The sequence below is a fragment of the Pavona decussata genome, unplaced genomic scaffold (assembly GCF_977016875.1).
Source record: "Pavona decussata unplaced genomic scaffold, jaPavDecu1.1 SCAFFOLD_157, whole genome shotgun sequence".
NCBI classification, from domain to species: domain Eukaryota; kingdom Metazoa; phylum Cnidaria; class Anthozoa; order Scleractinia; family Agariciidae; genus Pavona; species Pavona decussata.
In genome coordinates this window covers 675,071-693,431 of record NW_028145569.1, presented here as the reverse complement: position 1 = coordinate 693,431, position 18,361 = coordinate 675,071, and the positions used below count along the sequence as shown (strand labels likewise).

Here is an 18,361-nt window from a genome sequence, read left to right as displayed (position 1 = left end):
AAAGCTTTATTATATTCTGAGGGGGAGGAAGGGCATTTACTTTCAGATGTAACGAGACTCCATTGAGACTGCTGAAAAGAGCACCTTAAAATTAGGCCCGCCGCAAGGCTAAAACAACTGGAAGGGCCGAGCAAAAATGGTTAAACAAAACTACCCCCCTCCCCCCCCCCCCCCCGGCCCGTCAATTAAAAAAACAGACCGATTAGACAGTTTAAGATGCAACGAGAACTTCAAAAAAGCAGTAGATGTAGTAAGTAAAACAATAACTTTGCACATGCATCACACTTTTTGGTACAGTTCTTTGCCGTTTCTTTTACGCAGACTACTAAGTGAAATTTCCTAATTTCACGTTTGAAGGAGGGCATAAAAAACGACGACAGATTTTTCTTTCACATTTTAAATTTGGAATCGGGCAGTAAATTCGACGGCAGGATAATTTTTTTTTCTCTGGCTCTTGAGAGGACATACTTGTGTGGCTTTTGACAACGCGTGAACACTAAATTGTTATAAACTAAGGGCATTTATATTGCTATCTATGATGATGAGCGGATGTCAGAAAACAAGAAGTTTATTTCAAAAGCTTCCACGGCTTGAAATTGGTTGATTTCGATCCATTTTGGTTCTTATTTCCGATTCACAAGGTACCGTAGAAATGCCTTTGTTGCTGTTGTATATAAAAACAAACTGTTAGCGAAGGAAACTGACACGTACTGCAGTAAACAAATTATTGAAGGTTGTGAAAAGGCACTTTCAACAACAGAGTTTAAGACTTCTTGATCAGTGCACATTTATTTTTAGCACATTGTTTTTTAACTTCGAAAAATTCTGGGGAGGCTCAAGCCCCCCCTGCCCCTCCCCCTGCTACGGGCCTGAAATTAATTAAATGGTTCAAATTTGAGAATCCTATCTATTGAAAATAGCGAAGATATAGCAGTCCGTTCCGTTCCGTTCAGTTCAGTTCAGTGTCCACGTCTGTGAATTTCCTGATTTTTCGCTAGTCCCAAAGAACAGACTGTTCAACTTGAATTGAAGAGGAGCGGGAAGGAAGTGTTGGGGTGACCTGCTTTTCCAGCCGCTTAGTCTAACCTTCATTTCGTTCCAGGAGCTAGGGTTGGATATGGGATAAGTGCAAGTGGAATGACAGTTTTGTTAAAACAACAACAACAACAACAACAACTGGTGATTTCGTGTTATTTTTTTTCCTCGTTGATGCGTACACGCCTACATGACTAGGCGTGGCACGGTATATAACCAATCAGTGCTCTGGAACTTCATTTATCGAATGAACCAGTCTTTAATTAACAAAACATGAAAATCGTATCGTATCATCAAATAGTCATATATTTAGATCTATCTAATCGCTATCATATATTTTTTCACCATACACCTTTTTCTTATCTGTGTTGAATCTGTATCATTATTTCCAGTATCACACCAGTGTATGGTACACTCTTGTTATATTAAGTATCGCCTTCTATTTTTATCATTTGTTGATCGTAGCTATATCAAATAGTCCATAGCATATATGTACACCTTTAGAAACTAGTCTACTTGACTACATACATTTGACAGTTCGATTGAATGAGTTTGATTTATACCGAATGTTTGATTTGATATGCGGAGCGGTTATTTACCTTATTTACACATATCTACCATATCAAAGAACACATGACAAAATCATGAAGATTCCACGACACTTGTTACTTCTTAGCACTGGTATGTTTTTTCCTCTCTGTTAAGGTACACTCTTCTCCCAGTGCTAGTCATCGTTTATGGGGAAACATTTCTCTGAACTTTTCTCAGAAACTGTAGGAAAGTAGGAAGCTTCGCCACAATTTGCTCTGGTTCCCAGTCCCCTTCATCGAGTGCTCGGTCCCATTCGTCGCAATGAAGATGTATATCCGTCTACCGAGAAAACGATTCAAGTAAGATACAAAGGTTATTGCCCGACGGCGCGAAGATATGAGTTTTATTTTCGAGTGGTAAAAACAATATTTTACGAAAAAGCGCCGCGAGTAGGTAAAATATTGCTTTTAACAATTTGGGTCGACCCAAACTACAATTTAGCACATCTCATGTGAAGTTCGGCGTCTGACCCGGACCAATCAATCCTACGTCGATACAGCTCTCCATGGCTGCCACTGTCTAGGGGATGTGGTTGTGCGCATGCGTAAGGTACTGGCCACACAATAGTGTGGTCCTTTCATTCAGACATTTCATTATAAAAATAAAAGTCCAAGACAAAACGCGTGCAATACCTTTGGGGGTATTTCATCCATGTTGTCCGTATTGGGATCACACGGATCAACATTTCTTGCTTGGTCTTTGCAAACTGTTAAGCTGAACTTTTCTCCCTCCATTTCGTACTGGTAGGTCTTTCGTAAGCTGCGCCGCTGGTAAAACAGGTCAAACCCGTCCTGTAATTCTGAGGCTGGTGGTAATGTCAGGTGATGTTTTTCTAACTCCATTCCCATTAAATAACTTTCTAAAATTTTATCTTCTTCGTCGTCTTCTGGGGTCTTGGGATCAAAGTTTTTGCCTAAAGAAAAAGCATATCAGGAAAACGAAGGTAAATAGCATGGTGACAACAACGATCCTTTTGGCTAGCGTCAACGATCAACTTCATCGAAGTTTTAGAATGGACTCAGTGGATGTGTTGTATATAAATTAAAACTTAGCTTCCAAATTCAATAAACATTTAATCCCTGATTTAATTTGTGACGTTGTGCACGCAACAGTTTTCAGGCCTGGTAACTATCGGGACTTTCGAGAGATGGGCCTTAATTTTGCCCTCAAAATCCATCCCCGTTTAGGACAGCTACGGTAGGTTACAGAATATGATAATTGGCCTTAACCGGGGCTTAACCAATAGGCCATTTTACAGTTATGTGCTTAGTGACTTAGCCTTGGATTGGAAGCGAGGCTGGGGTGAGCTTGTTTTGACACTTTTAATCCAAGGCCAGGTCACTAAGTAAACTGTAAATGGCCTATTTTACACTTTGCTTAAGCCGATCGATTCCTTACATGTTCGTATTGACAAACGGCAATCGAGGCCCTTGGAAGGCATCAAAATGTCCACTTTCATCCTGTGGTGAAAATCAGAGCAGATGTGGAAACACGGCGCGTTGGAAGTTTCTCCCTGGTCATGAGACTGCACTCTTGTCAGAATGTTTTTAACTCGAACATGTTTGGGCGCGGTGCGAGAGAATGCCATGCTGGATTCTGGCTCACTGCCCTCTCCAGAAGTTTCTTCGATGAGCCAGGCCTGTTTACATGCAACCATGTAACATTTCATGTTATAAATATATTTCTGATACTGGGTCAGAGAATTAACTCTGCAGTATATGTTTTATTATTATTCTTCTTCTTATTATTATAATAATAATAATAATAATAATAATAATAATAATAATAATAATAATAATAATAATAATTATTATTATTATTATTATTATTATTATTATTATTATTATTCTACAATTAGTTCGAGTTAGCGGGGTTCTACTGTAGTGGAATAATTATGCCATGTGGAAGAAGAAAAAGAGGAATGGGCAAATCCGGGTACTGCAGCTGTGCGCATGCGTAAGGTATTGGACATAAGGGGTCGAGGTTCACAATCTCGTTTCCAGAGACTGCCTTCCTAAAACGCGCGCGGGCTCTGGGAACGAGATTGTGGTGTCAACCGCTGGGATAGTGCATTGTGTCTCTTGCAGTCTACAATTCTTTTAAAATAGAGTTTAAAAAAATGCCAAATGTACCTTAACACGAACATTTCTGCATGATGGAGTGTAGAAGGTAAAGTCATATCGAATATCTTCTTCGGTCGCTTGAGATGGCAGACTGGTAATTGCCTCAACTTCCATCTCCTTCATACCCTCTTTGAAAAATGTCTTCCAACTTTTGTTATCCGCATTTTCAACTTTTGTTTGATGTCCTTCAGCGTAAAGATTTCATCCAGTTCGTCTGCAACAGAAACAAAAAAAGAAAGAAAGAAAGGTTAATTTAAAAAAGAAACGGGGTACTTTCGACTGATCTGAAGTGGGTCGGTTGGAAACAACTCTATGAATTTCCAGGCCAATTTTTTATTTAAGTGTTAATTTTGTTTTAATTGTTTTCCGTCAAGCCGGTATTATGTATAATGTAAAGGCCAAACTATGAAATGAGCCAAAGCAGATGTGCTCTCAAGAACACATGAAGACATTTTCGTCGACATTTTCATCGAGGCATGGAAGTTGTCAAAGCCATAAGTCGCAAATGGCGCGGGCCAAAACACCGCAGTGTATGTTTAAGTGCTCAGTGGAAAATTCATGAGTACTTTAGTATACACTGCAGAGTTAATTCTCTGATTTATCATTTAGCGGCATTCATTGGATACCCTTCAAACTTCAAGTAGCCTACTCGGTTCACAAACTAAAATAAAACAACGAAACAGCTCAGCTGACCCTGAAATTAAATTGAAAAGAAAGTAAACATAATTTTGATCTGACATTGACCATGTTTGCCACTTGCCCTCAATTTTCTTCCAGCATGTTTTGTGTGAAGCTCAGTGTTACAATCAATGACTCTCGTCCCATTGCCATGCCCTACTGTTCTTACTGCGGAAATAGATAAAAGGGCAGCCAATCAGGTTGAAAAAGTGTTCATGGGTTTGTCATGTCTTAACCCTTTGAGGAGCAACAGACAACGGGTAAATGAAGTAGGCAAACCTGTCCACAGCACATGTGCTATCTCTAATCGTGGAGCAACAGGAAAATACCAAACGATCTGGAAATATGTCAAAACCATCGAAAGGAAATAACAACTCAATCCTAATATTACAGTCTAAAATAAACCGTTACATTAGCTTCACAACATTACTCACCTTCATCAACTTTTGTTATAGAGGCGTGGCCAAAATGACACCACATGTCAACTCTGACTTCATCGTCTCCCTTTTCTCTATGGATTTGCTTCAACACCTCAAGAATCTTTTCCTTTAGTCTATCTGTGTCTGTGAAGCCAGGAAATGTTTCCTAGCGAAAACGAAAAAAAGAAATTAAACTTCTAGTGTGAAACTTTACTTACATGTTATAAATTCGGAAATTACAGTTCAAAAGTATTCTTAGATCTAGCTTTCCGCTGCAACAATTTTAACCTACAACAACAATAACAACAACAATCTTTATTTTCCTACTTTTTAGCTATTTACGATTGTACTGGCCAGCAAGAAGCTAGTCCTAGTCTTGGGGGGCCTGTCTATATTCAGCTAAGTGAACCACTGAACTGGTAGCTGCTTCTTTTGTCAAAGACCAAGGGTTTCTTCGCGCCGTGGATGTTGCCCGATCGGGCATTAGGGTAGAAGCCGTTTCTTCGTTGAGAGCTTCAAATACACGACCTAATGTATGTACCTCTGTCAAAGGATGTTCCAGCAGCTGAAGTTTGTAGCAAGTCTCTCCCAGGCTGACATCATTTGCTGATGGGTGTACAACGGTCAGCTGAAACTCGTGATTTTCCTCCAGTTGGGCGGTGTCTACATAAACAAACCTTGTAAAAGGCACTGACAACTGCGAGCGTTTTAACCCAATGCACTATAACGAGAAAAGAAGGAAAAAATAAAATAAAATAAATAAATCACTTTATTTAAGTGTCAGTGCATTGAGCGCAGAGCACTAACTGGGGACACTTTCTAGATCGAATTGGAATTTAGAAATTTTAGTTTTTGAAGAAAGAGGAAAACGGGAGTACCTGGAGAAAAACCTCTCGGAGCAAGGATGAGAACCAACAACAAACTCAACCCACTTATGAGTCTTGACGTTGAGTCTGGGAATCGAATGGGGCCACATTGGTGGGAGGCAAGAGCTCTCACCACTGCGCCATCCTTGCTCCCGCAACAACAACAACAACAACAACAACAACAACAACAGCAACAACAACAACAACAACAACAACAACAACAACAACAGAAATTAGAGTTTATAACTGCCAATAGAAAATGCCTTAATTTCTTCGCTTTAGAGATGGGTACTAACTGTGTTTATTCCATTCTCCTTTATCACGGTAATATAATATTTGTTGTGAACCAGATAACGGAAAACCATTGCGGCAGCTAGAAAGCACACTTAAAGTAAGTAATTGCTATTCTCCACTCCAGCAGTACGTCACAGGTCGTCCATTTATACACCTGGCTCCGGTTGTTCAAAAAGCGGATAACTCTATCCAGTGGGTAAATCGCTATATCCAACGGAATGATAAAGTGTACTCTAATTCAACCAATACATTTTATCTGCTAGATAAAGTCATCCGCTCTCAGTCTTTGAACAACGGACAAAATGTATTTCTGTGAATGCGTTTTATCTGCTGGATAGCGATTTATCGGCTACTTAAGCCAAAGTTATCCGCTCTTTGAACAACTGGGACCTGGGTGAAAAGAGACAACGTGAAGCAAATTTTCTTGTCAAAGGAAACAACACAGTTATAATGAAGAGAACAACTTAACGTCGAACCAACGGCCCTATGATCTTTCGACCGTCAGATCGAAAGGCGGACGCGCTAACCACTACACTGGACCGCGCTTCCACCTACTTAAATTATTTTAACGTTAATTGCAAGGATGTTCCTGACATTTATAGTTTTGAAATGGCAAGAGCTGCATGCATACCACCAACTCTCTTATTTCTCGTACGGCCAATTTCTCTTCCCTCTCAGTTGCCTCTGCATTGATGTGGAGTTTGTTGTCGATGACTTTCAGAGCTACACCAGTCTTAGTTTGAATAGTGTTCAAGTTCTTGCGTCCTTGTCCAATCACGTGACCCATCAATCGTTCAGGTATTATTAAGTTCTGCAGCATTTTAAAACCACCTCGCTTTGAACGGCCTGCTTGAGGAAAATTCTACAAGGTAAAAGAAATTTACGTTCAGTCAAAGTAATGGACAGAGAGTTATTCAAAAACCGGGGGAAGGGGGGGGGGGGGTACTCCCTTATATGGGCTATATAGGTATGTGCGGCGCCAAAGGGTATGGTTTTTCGGCTGTTTTGGTCATAAATAGGGTATCGATTTTAGCCATTTTGCCGCCATTTTGGGAATAAATAGGGTATAGATTTTTGCACTCCAGTCCTGGGCTCGTTTTTTTTTAGAAGACGCTACTTCAGGTCACAAATAGGGTAGGGAAAATCGCAGATTTTGGTCATAAATAGGGTAAGGGTTTGGGGAAGCGGGCCGCACACCCCTACCCAATTTGTTTTGGAGTACCCCCCCCCCCCCCCCGGGTTCAAGAAATAACTGAGAAAATACGCTGGAAATAAGGGCCCAAGGAGAGAGCACTTTGATCATGAAGCGATGAGATGCGCAGATGTGATAGCACTTGGGATAGTTTAGTAAGTCGGAGAGTGGTCGTAGAGATTTCCTTTGTTTTCTCATATAAATTATTAATAATGAGTTTGAGAGAAAACGATGTCCCAAACGACAATTTTTCTTACGGAATTTCTCGTTCTTTCTTTGGGAAAGCGACTAAACTGCAGGGTTAAGAATTGAAAAAGCACGTTGCTCATGTTCATTGGGAGAACACAGACCGTTTATTTAGTCGAGTTTTCGCGTGAATTAATAATGTGTTCAAATATATATAAGTCTTACTGTTAGTATTTATTTCTATTTTTTACTGTTAGCCGTTTAAAGATAAGATTCAAGAGTTTGTGAATGTGACACTTCAATCAAGACCTCAGTAAGGCCCAATAGGAGCACAGCTCTCAAGACGCCGTTACACGTTGAAACTTTTAGCTGAAACTTGTGTGCAACGGCGCTGCGAAACGAGTTTCAGCAGGCGTTGCACCGTGTAACATGGTCGGTTTCGTGAAACTTTCTTGAACTTCCGTTGCGAGACAAGTTTCACGAAAAGTAGAACCGCTTTCTACTTCTGCAACGGCTCGCAACGGTCGCAGTGGTGAAAAAACAAGACTTTCACCGTGTACTAGGCACCACTTCGTGAAACTGGCCTCGTTCGCCGTTGCACACAAGTTTCAGCTAAAAGTTTCAACGTGTAACGGCGGCTTCAGGGTTAAATTTTTTTAACTCAGTCCTTTTATGTCGATATTTCTATTGCACTTACTGGATTCAGGATGTCTTCAATGATCTTCTTAGCTTTCTGGCACTGTTCCTCTGTCCCTCTCAAATGAGCTTTATTATCTTTAATAAACACACGAGCTCCAGTTTTTTCTCTTATCTCCTGCAGTGTCCGTCCCTTTCTTCCTATAACAAGGCCCACCTTATCACTTGGAATTTCTATTGTTACTTCCGTTTGATCTGCACTTGCAGCGAGAGATTTATCATACCAGTTTGGATCACCTCTATTTCGCTGTCTTTGGTTGCCTTTCCACTGGTACGCCATGACTGCAGAGAATAAATTATGGTGGACACTAAGTTAAAATAAATTATCACAACTAGAAGGCAATGGAGTGGTTTTCCAATAATACTTGTCACAAATTGTTATTCTGAAATGAATTATTTGAAATCAGTCATGGTGTGAAAAAAAATTCATGCATAAATTATTTTCCGTCGTAAATAAGTTTTATAATATACACCGTATAGACTTCTCTATTTCCTTGAGTTTGAAACTCTCAATTCTCTACGAAACTCCACAGTATACCTCAATTCCTCACAGCGAATCTACTCGACCATGGGCTCGATTTTCTCGTTTATTTCCGTGTCCAAAAGAGTCGCGCCACCAGTGCTATCGGATCGTACCTGACAATCGCACCTCACTCTTAGAACGAGGCAACTGTTCCTTTCACCACCCCTGCGCAATGAAAATTGTCGTTTTGTCGCAATGAGGAATGCAGGAATGTATTTTCGACGTACTGCGGAGTAAATTGCGATTCGGGGCTTTGGTATTACTTCTTTTGGCCGTTTGGTGAAGAAAACAGCTGCTTTCTTCGCTGGAATCAACGATGTATTGTTATTATATGGGATTAGCGATTCCGAGAAAATGACATTCAGTTTTCTCGGAAAGATGCATAAATTGACCTCAAAATTTACTCACCGGAGGAGAGACAGGAATGGATTAGAGCAAGCATTTTTCGCCTCTGGAGAAGTATGATTTCTTTGGTTTCGGCAAAAGAAGAAAGGGCAAGCATGTATGAAAAAGGTTTGAGAATTCAAAAGGGGATTTTACCTTCATAATGAAAGAAGAAGGAATGGTGACAATTTCAACACTCCACCCACCCCTCCCTAAAAGTAATTGGAGCTGTTGATATATTTAATATACTTCGAATTTCAATTCAGACTGTCTCTAACTATGGCTTCTGAAGTTGCTAAAAGCTTAAATGGTTTAGTATTGAGAATTTGTGAGGACAGGTTGCAGCGTCATCTTATCAAGGACAAATGTCGGATTTTCCTGACTGAAGTGACAGTCCCTTCTGGGTGGGAAGACACAGGCTACAAACTTGATGAAAACTGTCCTTCTTATAAATATCGTCTTGAAGTTCTAAAGAAATTTGTTGAGAGGAAAAAAACTGAGGGCTTCGAGAGTGTAACAAGTGAAACATCCAAACAGTTCTTTGATGAGCTGAGAAAGTTTTCTGCAGACTCAGGGAGTACTGACAGTTTTCCAGAGTTTATATATGATTCTAGACAAAAACCTCAAGTTGATTTGTTTGAGCAAAACATTAGGCTTCAAGGTGTTGTGGTACACAAATTTTCAAAGGATCTTAAGGCATCTGTTTTGATTAAAACTGAAGATTACGGTAAACGGCGAGGACATGGCAGTGTCAAATCCTCACTGTCTGAGCTTGTGGTTAAACTCCAAGATGTAGGTGACCTGGTCGAGGGAGATGTTGTTGAAGTTACAAAGTGTAGGAGAAAAGAAGGAGAAGCCTGGGAACCTGAAGTCATCAAGTACGTAGGTCATCATTTTTTAATTGTGCTAGCTGTGTCTGGTACTGTGAATTTTGCTCTAATTATAATTTTCTTATCTCTAGCTATGGGTAACATAGAAGGATTAAGTTGTCATGCAGCTTTTATCGAACTGGGAGGGTTACTTTCTAAAGAAAGCCATGGTGCCGCGTCGGGGGGGGGGGGGGGTGGGGGGGGGACAAATTATTTTGGCTTTAGCAACATGTCTGTTTGTTAAAGGTGATAGCCTCAAACTCAAGTGGAACCACTTGAGTTTGAACATTTAATGGCATCATTTTATGGTCTGTGATTAAGAGCATAGACCATAGGAAACTGCCGTCAATGGTTATTGTGAAAATTAAGTCATTAACCAGTGGCTATGACGTTTTCATGGCCTTGACATTTTTATGCCTGCAGATGTAAAATTCGAACGGCTAGTTATTCTTCATGCAGCAAGGGTTTTGGCTATTGTTTTTTTTTTCATACCAACAAATTAACATACTTTTAGGTATAAAGCTAATAACAAAACAATGTTTCACAATGCACCCTTAGTTTTTCCAATTTTTTTTTACAAATCTTCCAAGGGCTGGAGCATGAGCCCCCAGGGGGGATACTCGGGTATAAACGTGACGGGGGGGGGGGGGGGTCCGATGTATTTTTTTGGGTCTAAAATTTTCAACTTCTGTATTTTTTTTGGGTTGAAGATTTAATCATGTATTTTTTTGGGTCTAAAACATCTAAGCGTATTTTTTGGGGGTTCGAATTTCCGCCAGGCTAATTGTTCTTATGCAATTCAATCCAAAGTTCCCGCAGGATCCAAAAGCATGATTCGAATAATCTGCATGTAAAATTTCTAAAATTTCAAGTCTTGTATTTTTTTGGGTGCACAATATAACGTCCTTGTTTTTTTTATGGGTGCAAAATGTTAGGCTCCGTCGGACCCCCCTGTCACGTTTACACCCGAGTACCCCACCTGGGCATGAGCCTTCATGCTGGGCCTGGATCAAACTAGCAAAATCTGGATTGGATTGGATTGCACTGACAGTCAACCTTAAGCCTGGATAATCAGAAGTAGCGTCAGTTTGCTTGAAATTCCCACAACAATCTAATAGTCATGTGGTATCTCTGAATGAAGAATTAACAGTGAAAGAAGGAGATTGTAATCTTTTACCTTAATTTCCCTCATTTATTGATAAAAAATATTCCAACTTACATTCTTTTATTACATGTAATACATGTAATTTTATCAGAAGAAGTCCTGGCAAATTTTAATACATTCTTTATTCTGTTGTCAGGACTTCTGGTTAACTGGTAGTTTAAAGAATGTTGGGCTTTATCAACAGAGTTTATAACTAAAATATTTTAGCTACCATAAAGAGATTCAAGTGCAGATATTTTGAGTGTAAGCCCCTTGTCAGTGCAATTATTGATAAAACCAAACAATCCTTCCCACCCTCCCCCCCCCCCTTCCCCAACCGACACAGGATGACAGTTGACCCATGTATCTATTGGTAATCGAATGAGTATAACCAAACAATCCTTCCCACCCCCTCCCCCAACTGACACAGGATGACAGTTGACCCATGTATCTATTGGTAATCTAATGAGTATTTTCATTGGGTTTCCAGTGAATGGGAGAAAATGCTGTACATGTATGTCATTCCCAGCTCTGACAGACTCACTGTACCATCTCAAAAATGTTGTTACATTAATGTTAAATTCTTAGCTCACTGCAGTTGTACATTTGCGAGTTTAATTTTTGTGTTCTTTATTTCAACTGAAGGTGTTTTTACCTACGTGAGGCTAAAATTGAGTCAATTCTAAACCTTGTTTCAAACTATCTGCAAAGGGATGAATCAACTGCAGCTGTGACTGAAATAACAAGGTAATTTATTAGCTAGTTCATAAATCAAAATGTAAACATTAGAAGCTTATAACATTCAGGATGCTTACTTAAAATTCATGTTTTGAGCTTGTCAATATCATTGACCCTCCAACCCCTTAATATCAAAGAGGAAATTCTCCTATGTAATGCCCCCATACTTTTCTTATAAAAGTACTGTGGAGAAGTTATTTAAATCTCAAGAAAATTCATCTTGGATGGTCATATCCTTAATTCTCGTGACCACAGGGGGTTTAATAGGTATTGATATTAAAAGGAGAAATTTGATGCTGATTGCTGTTAGGACTCAAAGGGTTAATGAAGCTGGCTCGAAATTCAGACATGTAACTTCAATACAGTAGATGAAAATAAGAGCAGAGAAGGAGGTAACAATTATAGCAAAGTCAGTCTAAAAAATTAATGTCAATATCACTCTTTCCTTATATTTTCAGAACTTTGGTTTCAATTACTTGAGGACAATTAAACGTTCTGCATCATTTTACAAATTTTGCTTTGTGTCAGAGGTGATCTAACTGTCAGAATGAGTGCCTCTTTAGAGCTCATTCATTCATCAATGTGCGAGCCAGCGAGCCAAACGTGTGAGCCATGTGAGCCATGCGAGGCATAAACAATCCCAAACGTAAATGCTAACCATTAAGCTAAACGGGAAGCTACTTATAAGCTAACCTCAGTGCTATTTTAAGGCTAACCGGAGTGTTTTTTAGGCTAACCATGGGCAATAGGAAACATGGGTTTCGACTAAGCAAATTATAATATTACATTTATCTCAAATACAGTTGAATTACTCACAATGAAATAGTCTTTAGTCTTTTCTGGTCGTTTCTCCCCATTTATTTCTTGTAGAATAGCCCTGATTAACATGTACAAGTAACAATGCGTCGTTTGACTCAGAACAAATTTAGCCTGCATAACAAATTCGTCAGTAACCGTGTGTCCTATTGAAATCCCAGCTGCGGTCACTAAGTGCACAAGTGTTAACTCATGTTGTTAACTCTCGCGTGCTTAGCGGCCATGCCTGGGGTTTCAATAACATGGCACGGTTACCAAGACTGAACGAATGCATGCTGGCGATATAAGAATGTTATGGCTATTCTACAAGAAATAAATCGGGAGAAATGACCAGAAAAGACAAAAGACTACTTCATTGTGAGTAATTCAACTTAATTTAAAATAAATGTGATCTTTATTTAGTTGAAACCCATGTTTCCTATAGCCCATGGGCTAGCTAGCCTGAATGCCTCGCACGTCTGCCTCGCATGGCTTGCTGGCTCGCAGATTGTCAAGACCCCTCATTCATGACAGGTGCTTTGAATTTGAAGTGCTGCATTGTTGCAAGACTGAACTTCACTCTTTCATGTGCAGCAAAGGCTCAGCCCAGAATTTTGTTGCATTTAACTGTAAGTTGGCAGATGTTTCAAGCAACTCAAGTTCACATACATGTACTGTATGAGCATTGTCCCCTTCTGACAACATTAATTTGTTTTCAAATCTAAGGTCATGCTATGCTAATAAGCAACTGATCTGCCTCCAGTGCCCATTGGGATTTTTAACAAATGCTACAGATATTTTCTTTTAGTATGCAGTGGCATTTATTTGCACTGTAATTTTCTTGCAGATGTCGTGCTGCTTGGAATTACATTCTTGAGCTTTCAGTGGAAAACTACAACTTCAAGATGACCTGTCAAATTTTAGAAATCATTGAGAAGATCTCCTCAAGCGCCCGGATGTCACACAGTGTCAACGACATATTAAAGGGTTTTCAGCAGAGTAAATTCTTCAGGACTGTTCTTCCTGACTTCATTGACAAAATGACTGAACTGCATGAAAAAAGTTGTTTCAGGTAACTTAATTAAATTAATTAGTTAATTAAGGTAAAGGTAAAGTTGTACTTGAACCTAAATGGTCCATAATTGGCCAGAGCTTAACCAATATCCATATATATAGTATTAAGCAACTAGGGGTATTGCCATTTCCCCTTCCGCTGGATGGGATGCTAGTCCATTGGAGGGTTACCCCCCAGCAGTATGTTGCTGGTGCCCATTTATACATCTGGGTGAAGACAGACAATGTGGAGCAATGATGTTTCTTGTCTAAGGAAACAACACCACACTAATGCAGAGACCAACCAAGCTTTGAATGACTGACCGTCTAATGTTCCGACCATCCAGTTGAAAGTCTGACCAGCTAACCACCCAATTACCACTGTGCCTCCACTAGGCAATGGTAATTAATTAATTTACACAAACAAGTGTTGACACCCTGGTAAGACCTGTAAACCTAAACAAATCTCACCCTTAACTGATTGTTGCTGCATCCAGTTCCCAGTATATGTTGAAAATAACGTCTAAATGTAGATGAAGTGTTGGGTTAATGGAGCAGGGGGTGGGTGGTTTGAATGTTTTCCAGTTAATGAAATTGATTTTAAAGCAATAATTTTGGGGAAATAAAATGTCTAACATGCTAAACATTCATTCAATAAATATTACCAATTGAAGGGGTGCCTGGAAAAAAGCCCTAAGTGACTTCTGATAAATAGCTAGATTCTCCTTCCAAATTTCATTGTATTCGCTTGTGAAACAAAAGGAGAATTTGACCCTGCATCAAAAGTCACTTAGGGCTTTATTCCACGCACCCCTTCAATTTGTTGATCATAATGATTGTAGAAAATCACAAAAGTGTGTTTGATGAATTTTAGATGCCATGAGTTAATGTTTCTGTGTAATGGTTGGAGCCATGTAATTATAGAGGGAGATCTGTGAATGTTTATTGTACACATCCATGCACTTAGGTCAAAGTTAACAAGGTACATGTATGTCGTACGTATCAAAATACTGTGACGGAAGATATTTTTCTGGTGTGGTCTGCAGCATTTTGTTTTACTTTCAAAGGGGAAAATCCCAGGCCCAGGTAAATTATTATTGATAACTTATCCAAAATGAGTTCTTTTCTTTTCCTTTTCAGCCTGGTTCAAAAAATTCTTGAACATGTTGTCACAGTTGTTCCTGAAGCTGGTATTCAAGTATTACCAATGGCAACAGTTCTAGCTTGTAATCTAGTGAAGGCGTCTAGTGATTTTGAAGCAGCAAAAGAAAATGGACAGTCAGCTGTACTCTTCATTGCAAAGCTGTCAAAAATCATTGCAGCAGAAGTGCCTGGGGCTTGTAAAGATCTTAAAAGATTGTCATGGAAGGACCTTCCTTTGATACCAGATAAAGAGGAGATAAAGAAACCAAGTGAGTATGTTTTGGAGAGATAGGAGAAGACAGAGAAAAACAATTGATTCACTCATCAAGAGACAGAGTTGAGGTAGTTTCAATGTTTCAGAATTATTCTTGTGATGGCCTATTTGCTATAATATTTGCTCATCATTTTACAAGTAGACATTCTAAGGAGAAAGCAGATGTAGTGCAGAGTCATTTTAAGCACATGACTTGTGTCAATTGTCAATGGCCATTTTGATCCTTTTGGTGAAAATAGTGCAACACTTCCAAATTTACCTAACAAAGAATAACAACTGTTTTGTAGAACACCAGGATATAAAGAACTCAAGTAAATTCTTTATAAAGAGGAACTGACTGATCATATTTGGAAACCAAAGTGCGAGAAGTTGACATGCTCTGCACAGTGTACATGTAGTTAGTCTAACTTTTTTCAAGTTTATACAGTCCCCCCTGACCCCATTAACCAAGTTTCTGTAGCATGAAGCAACTAGGGCTATTACTACTCCACCCTGGATAGGATGCTGGTTGATGGTATGAGGATCTCTCATTTGATGTCCAGGGGATTTTGATTGTAGGATTGAAAACAGATGACCTGCCAGTGATTAATGATGGCAAAGTGAAGAAGAAGTATGAATCAGAAGAGAAGTACTTGAACACTTACTTCAGACTCCTTCGAGAAGAATGCTTCTACAAATTGAGAAAAGGAATCAGTGATTTTGTTGTGAATGGACAGAAATGTGACTCAAAGGATATGATGATGTACAGGTACATGTAAAGGTTATTAAAATTAAATTTCCTCTTTAAAAGTTGTAAAATTGAAGGGTTTTATGCAAAACTATTGTATTTTGTCTATTTTGCGTTGAAATAGAAATTGCTCCAGTTAAGCTACTGGTAGATGTTTTGGCACACAGACCAATTATCATGTACAGAACTTAGTTGCGATTTGAGCAAAATGCTAAATAAACATGAACTGCATATTTCTTTTCTTTAATTAAAAGAAGATGTGAACTGGACAAAAGAGGAAATGGCACTTGACGGGCTTCCTTTGTGTATATATTACACTTACACCTATGTGTATATATTACACTTAGCTAATTTGTTGTTTATTTAGTACTTTGCTCAAATAACTAAATAGGCAGCTAACAAGTTTCTAATAGTCTCTGTGCCAAAATAGAGCTTATTTGGAACAATTTCAATTTCATAGCAAAACTATAACTTATGACAATCTTGCATAAAAACCTTGAAGTTCCAGACAATTCCAGATGAAAAAGGCCATTAAATAACTACTACTGTAGGTTCAACCAGTTCCTCCATCTTATACAGTGTAATCTGTCCTTTATAGGGTGTAAAATTAATGAAGCAAATAAGATTGTTCTTCAAATTGTTTATAGGATTTCCATGAGGGGAGCTTATACTCGTCATGAATATTCTCCAACTGTCATGTTAATTTCACTGGAATATGAAGTGCTAGAAAAACAATGTGGTACTGAGTGTGAGTAAGTATTAATTTTGAGAAACGTCTTTGTGCAAATTGAGATTTCCATCCATTTCTGTCTTAAAACTGTATCTTCAGTAACCTCGTTGCTATCTCCTCTTCTCTTGAGCTTCTTATTTCATCTCATCCCATCACATGCTATGCCATGCCATGCCATGCCATCCCATCCCATCTTATCCCATTCCATCCCATGCTATGCTAGGCTATGCTATGCTATGCCATGCCATGCCATGCCATGCCATGCCATGCCATGCCATGCCATGCCATGCCATGCCATGTCATGCCATGCCATGCCATGCCATGCCATCCCATGCCATGTCATGCTATGCTATGCCATGCCATGTTATGCTATGTCATGCCATCCCACTCTATGCCATGCCATCTCATGCCATGCCATGCTATGCCATGTCATCCCACTCTTTGCCTCGCCATCCCATGCCATGTCATGCTATGCCATGCCATCCCATGCTATACCATGCTATGACATGCTGTCCCATGCCATGTTATGCTATGTCATGCCATCCCATGTCATGTTATGCTATGCCGTGCCATCCCATGCTATAACATGTTATGCCATGCCATGTCGTACTATGCCATGCCATCCTAAAATTGTTAAGCCATGCCATCCCATGTCATGCTATGCCATGCCATGCCATCCCATGTCATGTCATGCTATGCCATGCCGTGTCATGCTACACCATGCCATCCTATGCTATACCATGCCACACCATGCTATGCCATGCTGGCATGCCATGTCATGCTATGTCATGCCATCCCATATCATGTGATGCTATGCCAGACCATTCCATTCCATGTCATGCTCTGCCATCCCACGCTATGCCATGCCATCCCATGCTATACCATGCTATGCCATGCTTTGCCATGCCATCCCATCCCATGTGATGCTATGCCAGACCATCCCATGCCATGTCATGCTATGCCATGCCATCCCATGTCATGCTCTGCCATCCCACGCTATGCCATGCCATGCCATCCCATGCTATGACATGCTATGCCATGCCATCCCATCTCATTCCATGTCATGCTTTGCCATACTATGTCATCTCATCCCAGGCTCTGCCATCCCATGCCATGTCATGCCATACCATTCCATTCCATCCCATGCCATGCCATGCCATGCCATGCCATGCCATGCCATGCCATGCCATGCCATGCTTTGCCATCCCATCCCATGTCATGCTATGCCATGTCATGCTATGCCATGCCATCCTATGTCATGCTATGCCATGCCATCCCATCCCATCCCATGTCATGCTATGCCATGCCATCCTATGTCATGCTATGCCATGCCATCCCATGCTATGCCATGTCATCCCATGCCATGCAATGCTATGCCATACCATCCCATCCCATGTCATGCTATGCTATGCCATCCAACGATTTGCTATGCCATCCCATCCTATGTCACGCTATGCCATCCCATCCCATCAGACATGTCCAATATAGACAAAATGATACGGTCTGAAAACAATCCGTACGGTCTGTACAGATCGTAAAGGCACTTTTCGGTCCGTATACGGTCCGTAAATTGCATCTCATTAAGGACACTTAGAATATTTTCGCTTCTTATCTGAGAGAGGGGCTTGTACAGTTTGACGATCCGTACGGTCTGTACAGATCGTAAAGGCACTTTTCGGTCCGTATACGGTCCGTAAATTGCATCTCATTAAGGACACTTAGAATATTTTCGGGTCTTATCTGAGAGAGGGGCTTGTACAGTTTGACGATCCGTACGATCTGTACAGATCGTAAAGGCACTTTTCGGTCCGTATACGGTCCGTAAATTGCATCTCATTAAGGACACTTAGAATATTTTCGCGTCTTATCTCAGAGAGGGGCTTGTACGGTTTGACGATCCG

At 40.0% G+C, this 18,361-nt stretch overlaps 1 protein-coding gene and 1 pseudogene across 3 annotated transcripts in view; one reads left to right on the top strand and one right to left on the bottom strand.

Moving 5' to 3' along the window:
- Positions 1-1,274: 1,274 nt before the first annotated feature.
- On the bottom strand, positions 1,275-8,710 carry LOC146465075 (uncharacterized; annotated as a pseudogene). The gene is made up of 9 exons (XR_014868366.1): positions 8,554-8,710; positions 8,082-8,362; positions 6,638-6,868; positions 5,388-5,567; positions 4,862-5,012; positions 3,759-3,963; positions 3,025-3,265; positions 2,259-2,539; positions 1,275-1,905 (listed from the first exon to the last, which is right to left on the bottom strand). The product of XR_014868366.1 is annotated as an uncharacterized LOC146465075 (transcript).
- An 11-nt stretch (positions 8,711-8,721) lies between these two features.
- LOC146465074 (NFX1-type zinc finger-containing protein 1-like) overlaps positions 8,722-18,361 on the top strand; it is a 38,337-nt gene continuing 28,697 nt past the window's right edge. For both annotated transcript variants that reach the window (XM_085128980.1, XM_085128979.1), the window contains exons 1-6: positions 8,722-9,865; positions 11,646-11,747; positions 13,381-13,605; positions 14,727-14,998; positions 15,562-15,751; positions 16,378-16,482. In XM_085128980.1, coding sequence (XP_084985106.1) covers positions 9,267-9,865; positions 11,646-11,747; positions 13,381-13,605; positions 14,727-14,998; positions 15,562-15,751; positions 16,378-16,482 — 1,493 coding nt within the window. In that variant the 5' untranslated portion in view covers positions 8,722-9,266. The remainder of the gene's footprint in view (positions 9,866-11,645; positions 11,748-13,380; positions 13,606-14,726; positions 14,999-15,561; positions 15,752-16,377; positions 16,483-18,361) is intronic.